This window comes from Bison bison, unplaced genomic scaffold, assembly GCF_000754665.1.
Source record: "Bison bison bison isolate TAMUID 2011002044 unplaced genomic scaffold, Bison_UMD1.0 scf7180017864181, whole genome shotgun sequence".
Lineage (NCBI taxonomy): Eukaryota > Metazoa > Chordata > Mammalia > Artiodactyla > Bovidae > Bison > Bison bison.
The window spans coordinates 9,480,545-9,489,833 of record NW_011494753.1 but is presented as its reverse complement, the minus strand read 5'-3'; the positions used below and the strand labels follow the sequence as shown (position 1 = coordinate 9,489,833).

Below are 9,289 nucleotides of genomic sequence, written 5' to 3'. Positions count from 1 at the left end.
TTCTTGTGAGCCCCTCCCTTCCTGGCCACCCTCACTTTCGCCAACCGCCACTCACCTGGCTCTGCCCAGGAGCCTCTGGTACCCGCTGAGGGCTGGAAGCCTAGGGTTCGCTCTTGGCGGTTCACGAAGAATGCCAGCTGCAGGGGAGAGACGAGCAGAGAGTGTCTGGGGGCTGGTGCCCTGGGAAATAAGGATACCAACGGGAGTGTCTGCGTCAGGAAATTGCTTGGTTCACTTGATCCTGCCCACAGGCCCTTGTTCATGCTATGCCCCCTGCCGAGAGCACTCTTTTGTCTTCTCCGGTTCTCCAAATCCCGCCCCCCCAAGTCTCCCAGGAGGCTCAGTGATCCCCACAGCATGGAGTTCCAGAGGTTAGCCCCTACTCCCTGACCTCCCTGACCCCACACCCGAGCCTAGAGAGAATGATTCATGTCACACACCTCGCTTACACACATACTGGGAGGCTTCCAAGAGGAGGTGACAGCCAGTGTAGAGAACTGAGAACGACCAAGGACATTTGGGGTTGGGGAGGTCTCTGAGCTGTAAATTTAACTCTGGTCCTCCTCAATGCCGAGCTATTGCTCCCTCCTCTCTCTCCTTCCCACTCCTCACTCCAGGTCTCCCTGACTTGGTCCCAGACCCCAACTACGTGCAAGCGTCCACTTACGTCCAGAGAGCCCACCTGTACTCCCTGCGCTGTGCTGCGGAGGAGAAGTGCCTGGCCAGGTAAGGAGATGACGTGTGGACAGTCACTGGGAGTCACCCAGAACCTGCCTGCAGGCTGCACCACCCTGGCCTTCTCATTGGTGAGCCTTGTCTGCCCCCAGGGTTTCAGGTGGGGAAGGGAATGGGGAGATCCAGCTTTTATGTATACATCACCCTGCAAGGAACTTAATGACATTTCATCTTCACACCCGCTAGTGATAAAGAACCTGCCTGCCAATGCAAGAGACATAAGAGATAAGGGTTCTATCCCTGGGTGGGGAAGATCCCCTGGAGAAGGAAATGGCAACTCACTCCAGTATTCTTGCCTGGAGAATCCCTTGGACAGAGGAGCCTGATGGGCTACAGTCCATGGGGTTGCAGAGTCAGACACGACTGAGCAATTTAGCACACCACTTCACATCAGTAACTGAGGAGCAGTGAGAAGAACTGAAACCCTCAGATCTGAACTGCGTCATGAGAAGGTTCCAGGAAAGTCTTCTAGCTGCCGTCAGGACAGAGGACAGGATTGTGGAGCCATCTCCACAGAGGACAGGTGGAGGCTGGCCAGAAGGGGCCAAGGGCACAGGCGGCAGTGAGGCCTCCATCGCGTGTTGCCCCCAAGAGCAGGGAAGGCCATCAGCACTGGAGCCCAGGAGGCCAGCACAGGGACTCTCCATTACACCTGGGTGATTCTGCCTCTCGCAGAGCTTGCTTCTCAGTTTGACGGCGAATGTTCTGGTCAAATATGTATGCGTTGAGGACATCTCCCCGCGCCAAAACAACTAGTTAAAGATTACATTGACTTACTTCTTTTGTTTACATCCCTCTATGTTGAAAGCACCTTAATTATTTGCTTTCTTAAAGCAGTTGAACTCTTGTTTCACTTTCGAGTATCTGGGAAGTGCTTGGGGATCTCACTGATCAGCATTTTCTCACTGATGGAAAATGTGAGAAATTTTCATTCTCTGCCTCTCATTCACTGCCATTCAGAGTAGCTGACCGCAGACCGTTATCTGTCTGTAACAGGATGAGGGTGCTTGCAGTGAATGTCACTCAATTCACCACTTCCTTCATCGAGAAAGTCTTGCTTCAAAAAAAGAAGTATCAGCTGAACTAGTGTGATCAGTGATGTAGCTGATTTACATGTTGGTGGAAGTTCCTTATCTCCTTACAGACTGGCCACAGACAGTGTGAGAGCTGGCAGAGGTCCAGGGACCACATGTGAGTCCCCTCAGGGGGCCTGCCCACTCAGGTCTTGTACCTGGGAACAGAGCATCATAGTACTGCTCTTACTACAGTGGCTTCAGAGAATAGGAATTCAGTCTCCATGGCTGTCCGTTGAGGCTGAGTTTTGAAGAGTCTTGAGTCAAAACCAAACTGTTACTCCATCTTCATGGAACATCCCGTGTGCTCACACCTGGGCCCCCAGGGGGGCTGGGGAGGAGGCGACCAGGGCTCTGTCCAAGGGCTCTTTTGATCTAGCTGGAGAACCTTGGTAGCCACTCACCCAGATCCAAGCGACAGGGAGTGGAGGAGAGCTGGAAGGGGTGGTTGGCAGGCTGGAGCTGCGCGAGGCCAGAGGAGGGGGCGGTTGGCAGGGGCTGAGGCATCCGCGGAGGCTGGGTGTGGGATTCAGACCTAGAAAATGCAGCAGGACCAGCGCCCTGGAGCGGCAGGGCCTGCAGAGATGGCCGAAATCGCGGCCGCAGACCAGTGCCAGCCCACAGACGGCAGGCGGGCCTCAGACGAGGGAAGGGACTTGCGCCAAGCCTCACTGCGGGCTTGTGGCCAAGCTGGGCCTAGAACCCAGACCCTAATGGGTTCCCACGGTGTGCCGAGCCCAACAGAAGGGCAGGATTTAGCTGAACAGAGGGAAGGAGGATGTTCTGTTCCAGCGCAGACAGAGACAAATTCCAAGCCTCCCTCAGACAAGGCCAAGGGACTTACGTCCTGGCAGACAGAAGCCTGCAGCGCCTGGTGTCCAGACATCTTCTCACAGAGAGCTAATCCCCATGACTGGCCATCTCCTGCCTCTGGCCTCAGGGCCCAACCCTTAATGATTGCTAGGGAAGTGCCCCTGAGGCTGGCCAAGACAGCTGTCCACAGTCAGCTGAAGGGGGGGACGCCTGCAGTCAGCCCTTTTTCCTACCTACCGGGGGTGTGGACATGTCCCCTCACTGCCGCCCCCCCAGCTTTCTCTCTTTTCCCTTCCCTCTTCACAAGGCCCATCTCAGTTGGCAACCGGGGGACAGCAAGTGAATTGTGAGCAGGCAGTTTGCTACCAGTGCTCCCTCAAACAGGTCAAGTAGCTGGCCCTGAAGCCACACAATCAGGGAGAGGTGGCCTACTCACACAGGCCCAGCTCGGGGTGTGTGTGGTATCAGGGTGTGTTGGAGGCAGTGCTGTTAGATCTCCCAGGCAGTTAATATCCCCGTAAGTGGGGCAATCCCAGCAGACTTCTTGGAGGAGGGGACCTGAGTTGGGGCTAAGAGGCTGGTTGGGTTCTGGGTCAAGTGAACAGAACAGACAAAAGTACAGTGAACGAGTTAAGTCTGTTTGGGAAACAGTATTTGAAGCTAGAACCCAGGGTGTAGGGGGAAGGGAGAAGTCAGAATCTTTTGGACAAGGCTGTTTTTAAAAAAGCCCTCCAAAGATTTTGATGTGCCCCCACGCTCAGTTGTGTCTTACTCTTTGCGCCCCATAGACTGTAGCCCACCAGGCTCCTCTGTCCATGGGATTCTCCAGGCAAGAATACTGGAGTGGGTAGCCATTCCCTTCTCCAGGGCATCTTCCCAACCCAGGGATCAAACCCAGGTCTCCGGCATTACAGGCAGATTCTTTACCATCTGAGCCACCACGCTCAGGGACTGTCCCCAACTGAGAGTCATAAGCAGGCATCAGGGATCCTCAGAGGGTCATTATCAGGCCCTGCTTTAGAGCATCCCCACCAGCAGCTTCCAGCCACATGGCAGAGGGGAGGGGGTGGCCAGCAGAGAGGAGCGGAGGCCTGAGCCTTGGCTGCAACGCAGGGGTCAGCTGTGAGAACCTTCAGGGACAAGACGGCCCGCGCGGGGTGTCTCTGGCTGGTACCTAAGCCCCGTCTCCCACCTGTCCCCACAGCACAGCCTACGCCCCTGAGGCCACCGACTACGACGTGCGCGTGCTGCTGCGTTTCCCCCAGCGTGTGAAGAACCAGGGCACAGCGGACTTCCTCCCGAACCGGCCACGGCACACCTGGGAGTGGCACAGCTGCCACCAGTGAGCAGCCGCCCCACTTCTGGGCCCGGACCCTGCGCCCCACGAGCACTCTGGCAGGGGCGGTGCTGGGGGGGATGGGGGGCCCATGAGGTGTTTTCTGCCAAGAATCCAACACTGGGACAAGGACTTTTCAGCGGAGCCTTAGCAAAAGCTGGGCTGGAAGATGGGACATAGAAGGATCGGCCTGGATAAGAGATGGAAGTGTCTAGAATGCAGGGCATCGCCCAAGGGAGGAACCCAGGGAGGAGTGAGGGGTCCTGAGGAGGTGCCCTCCTGGGGTGCCTGGCTCGGTGGGGACACCAGAGATGCTGCCTGTGGGACACAGGGGCCCAGGCTGGTCAGGAGGCAGGGTCCCCCGGGCCGTCTCGGGAGGGGAGCGGGCTGGGCAGGGCCGACTAGGCCCTCTCTCCCGCTCCTCTCCCGCCCCAGGCACTACCACAGCATGGATGAGTTCAGCCACTACGACCTGCTGGACGCAGCCACGGGCAAGAAGGTGGCCGAGGGCCACAAGGCCAGCTTCTGCCTGGAGGACAGCACCTGCGACTTCGGCAACCTCAAGCGCTACGCCTGCACCTCGCACACCCAGGTCAGGTCAGGTCGGGCTGCAGAGGCGGGGCCGGGCTCCGGGGGCGGGGCAGAGCTGCCTGGAGACGGCAGGCTGGGTCACCCTGAAGACAGGCTGGTGCCGAGGCTCCTGGCCACTCGGCTCCTCCAGAGCGCGGGTCTTCTCGCCAGTCCTGAGGCCACCACAGGGCTCCTCGGGGCCTACCCTGCACCTCCATTTCCAGGGGTGTCCACTCATGGAAGGAAAAGGAACATTCCAAGGAGTCCGGATGGCTTAATGTTCCATTTGCCTAGCTGGGCCCCCAAATCCATCTTTCTATCCAGAGAGTGTCCATCTATCCTGCCTATCTCTCTCTGTCCATTCATCCATGCATCTCTCCCAGGCATCCCCCCACCTTCATTTCACCCCTCCTTCTGGCTATTACATCTCTCATTGCTCCGGTCCATCTGCCCAGTGAGCCTAGTACAAGGCAGAGCCATGCTGAGCAGCTACTCAGGGCAGGGAGGGCAGGGTCAGGGCAAAGCACAGAGGAAGGAGGCCCCAGGCTGCTGAAGTGGGCCTGGGGGGCTCTCTGAGGAGTGCACAGCACCCCAACCTCTGCTCCTGTCCCCTCTCCTAGGGCCTGAGCCCAGGCTGCTATGACACATACAACGCAGACATCGATTGCCAGTGGATTGACATCACCGACGTACAGCCCGGGAACTACATCCTCAAGGTAGGGCCCCCTGGAGGCACTCCTCCAGCCTGATGTCCTCACCCCTGACATAAGCTGCACGTTCTGGTGTACACCCTCTGGGTGTTAGATCTCACAGGCAGTCACGAGCACTCTAAATGGGGCAATCACGGTAGACTTCCTGCAGGAGGGGACCTGAGTTGGGTCTAGGAGGCTGGGTGGATTCTGGGTCAAGTGAACGGAATGAAAGAGTTAAGTCTGTGTGGGAAGCAGTATTTGAAGCTGGAACCCAGGGTGTAGGGGAAAGGGGAGGCCAGTATCTCCAGACTAAGGCTCCTCCTTCACACTCCTGTTGCTCTGCAACCAATGATGTCCCCTGAGGTCTGCACTTCGCATCTGAAGGTCTTAGTCTCAGGCAGACACAGCCTCTTCCCATAAAAAGTGCCAAGGAAACTTCAGCCCAGGTGTGGTAATGCCGGAGGAGGGGGTGACTCTCCTCCCTAAGTGACAGAGGACTTGGAGAGCCTTCTGGGAGAGGACACTGCCTTTCCCTGAGACACAGACAGGACCCCCTGCAAAGCCAAGGGCTTTATCCCCTCTGGCCTGAACCCCTCCTCCACGTCCGATCATCCCAGTGCCCCTTGGTTGGGGGCACAAGTAGAAAAGCACGTCAGGGACACAGAACCCAGCATGGTGCCTCCGTGCAGGCTGGGCAGGTCGTCACAGCCTCACCTGGGGAAGCCAAATCTTAGCCTCTTTCTTGCAGGTGCAAAGCCAGGGTGGGGCTCACGCTACTGGGCTCCTTGGGCTCTTCTCCACTCTGGAGTAAAATAAGAGCAGAGAAGGTGGGCCTGGAAAGCAGCTTTAACCTGCACAGAGATGGGCTGCTAGGCGGCTGCCTTCAGAACCCAGCAACCCAGAAGCTGTTGGTTGCAGCCCTGTCCCGAGCACCTCTCACTGGGCTTGGTGAGGCCTCTGCTCAGCCTCACCCAGGGGCCAGCATTGTTCAGGGTATCTTTTTTCTTCCCTCATTCATCCACTCAACAGACTCACACAAAAGCTCTTCTGAGTTCTAGGTTCCAACGATTCGTGACATGTAATGCCCAGTTCCTGCCTCTAAGAAATGTAACTTAAAGACAACATCACTGCATCTCTTCTTAAATGCTCTGCAGATAAGGCTGGGTGTGGCCTAACTCAATGAAGCCCTCCCCTGTCAGTCCACATTTTAAAGACTTCCTCGTGTCCCAGCAGCTCCTCTTCAGCCAGGTTATGCTTGGCTCATCATCTCAGTTGAGTGTCAGGTGCCTTGGGCTCCAGGCCAGGAGATGCCACCTGGCATCAGATAGGCCATCAGTGGATCATCTAGATGGGCACACGTGGTGAAAGGGTGCGGGCTTCGTAGTCAGGGAGACCAGGCCTGGGATCCCTGCCCAGCCCCTCACTCGCTGCTGGGTTCCCTGGGCGGTGGCTCTGGACGCCCTGTGCCGGGCCCCCTGTCCTGAGCTCTGACTGAGGAAGCCTCCTGTCTTCCAAGAAGGGTGATCTGATGGTGCCTTCTTTGACTGTGAGCTGTCTCTCCCTTCTCTGTCTGTGTCTCAGCCTCTTCTCCCGTCTCTGCATCGGTGCGTCTCTTGGTCTGGCGTGGTCTGTTTCCGTTTCCCTGTCTCCCTCTCTTCTGTCTCCTCTGTGTCTGCCTGTCTGCCTCTCCACCTTCCTTGGCGACCAGGTGAAGCACAGCCCCCTGATCAGACCCCTTTCCATCTGTTCCCTCCCTTCTTCAGGTGCATGTGAACCCAAAGTACATCGTTTTGGAGTCTGACTTCACCAACAATGTCGTGAGATGCAACATCCATTATACAGGTCGCTACGTTTCTACAACAAACTGCAAAATTGTCCAGTAAGTGTTCGCCCACCCCACTCGAGGAGCAGGCAGGGCCACCTGAAACACGGAGGATACCTGCCCTGTGGGTCACCTTGATGGCCACACACGGCTGCAGCTGGACCAGCCCACAAGCTGGGCAGGAGGAGGCTCGTCTGTGCCCACCCCAAGCCCAGTGCTCAGGATCGGGGTGGCGCTCAGGCTGCAGGCGCTGATCTGGGGCGTGGCCCCCCATCTCTCAACTGGAGACTAGCAGGGGGCGTCGAGGAGGTGCAGGGCTCTGCAGGCCTTGCTCTGTGACTCCCTCACTCTGACCTCAGGCAGCTCACCTCACCTCTCTGATCTTTTCTCTTCAGCACTTCCCACGCAGGCTTGTGAGGCGGATTGAAAGGCCTGACAGATGTCTCTGCGTATTCCAGAACCCTTACACTGGTGCTCAGTGAATGGCAGCTGTGTGAGCCTTAGGGTCCCTGTAAGGTGGATTGAATGAAGCAGTCCCAGATTAGAAGGGATTCTGGCTAGAGTCACTTCCAATCGGTCATCAGCCCCTGGGCCCCCTGGTGGAGGGAGCTGATGAACTCTGCACCCGGGCCTTTGGCACATGACTCCTCAGCTGCCCGGGCTGGCTGTCCTCAGCCTCTCTCCTGATTCCTCACGTGAAGTACTTTGCAGAGGGACTGCCTGCTTACAAACTCAATAAGAAATGCAGTTGCCTTCTGTGTGAATTTTAAATGCTTGATCAGGTCAAAGCAATTCCCTTCCATTTAAAAACTAAAGAAAAAAAGAGTAGTCTTCTAGAGCTGTAGTCCATCACCTAGGGGACAGCTGGCAGGGATTCTGAGGCCCAGAGAAGCACTTTTCCCCAAACATGCCTGCTTATTAAATGGTTCACAGATATGAGAGGCTTAGCCTGTCACCAGCGTCAGGGCTTAGCGTGTGACCAGGATTGGGGCTCAGTGTGTGACCAGGATTAAGGCTCAGCATGTGACCAGGGTCAGGGCTTGGTATGTGGTGCTCCGTGTGTGTTTACAGATAGCCGCTTCACCCTTGGCTGCTACCACTAAGCTAACTGTTCACAGCCCCCCACCGCACTGTGAGAAAAGTAGCCTCTGGTTCAATTCAGAGATTCTGTTCCTCATTAGTGGGATTAGATCAGAATTATCCAGGTCACAGAGTGACCTGGGAACGACTGACTCCTGCTCCATCCCTAGCCCTTTGGCAGGCCTGGATTTCCAGCACCTTCTTGCTCCTCAGGGCTTGTCTCTTTCAGCCATTAAAATTCCAGGGGTCACCTAAACAGTAGAGGTTTTCTGGGAAGCAGTTGAGGGAAGGAGTAGCAGGGGCGGGCGGGAGAGAGGCAGGAGCCATACAAGAGGAAAGAGGGCTGAGGGGGGAGCAAGGGAGGCAGGGAGCCCACACGCCCTCTTGTCGCTCCTGCTGCTGGGGAGGGAGCATCCAAACAGCCCCCTGTTTTCGGGAGGCAGCCTGAGCTGGGCCCCTCAGCAGGGTGGACAGAGCAGCTGCCCACACCCTCTCCAGCTCCCCCGGGGCCCTGCGGGCACCGGGAATGCCGAGGCCCTTCCTTCCGAGCCCTTTACATAAGTGCTTGGAGAGGCTCAGGTCTCATTAGCGCGTCTCCGCAACCCTGACCGCAGGCAGGCGGCTGGGCCAGCGCACAGGAAGCTGGACGGAGCCTTCCCAGAAAGGCCACGGGACTGACGCCTGTGGGTTTCAATCATGTTTCTGAAGAGGAAAAAGGAGGCCTTTTTTTCTCCCCCCCAAAAGTACTGAGTTAGAAGAAGTAAGAAAGTATTTCCAGACAGTAGCTAATGGCCTAGAAAACAGTCTGGAGCTCAGGGCATGGGGCAGTGTGCTGCCATGACCATGCCCTGGGTGGGAGCCCATGAAACCCCTCTTCTTAGAGCTGGGGGTGCAAGGCCCCTTTCCCTGAGCCCCGATGACTGAGGGGAGTGGAGGGGAAGCGCTCAGCTGGGGAGGTGGTGGGGGCCTGGCTGACAGTCGAATGAGGTCTCCCTGCCCCTCAGCCTGCCACTGACCTGCTCTCTTTCTTTCCTTAGATCCTGATCCTGGGGAGGTGTATACAGCCGGCCCACCTCCCCACCTTCCAAAGCAGGCCCTGCTCCCCAGGCAGCCTCCCACCAGGACGAGCCCGGCCGGAGGGGCCCAGCCCCCACTCACAGGCAGGGGC

The 9,289-nt window shown here is 57.2% G+C and overlaps 1 protein-coding gene across 1 annotated transcript in view; it reads left to right on the top strand.

Moving 5' to 3' along the window:
- The window catches only part of LOXL1 (lysyl oxidase-like 1), a 24,375-nt gene extending 15,086 nt beyond the window's left edge, over nt 1-9,289 (top strand). The window contains exons 3-8 of the mRNA XM_010843414.1: nt 618-726; nt 3,826-3,963; nt 4,393-4,549; nt 5,148-5,243; nt 6,983-7,098; nt 9,159-9,289. Coding sequence (XP_010841716.1) covers nt 618-726; nt 3,826-3,963; nt 4,393-4,549; nt 5,148-5,243; nt 6,983-7,098; nt 9,159-9,165 — 623 coding nt within the window. The 3' untranslated portion in view covers nt 9,166-9,289. The remainder of the gene's footprint in view (nt 1-617; nt 727-3,825; nt 3,964-4,392; nt 4,550-5,147; nt 5,244-6,982; nt 7,099-9,158) is intronic.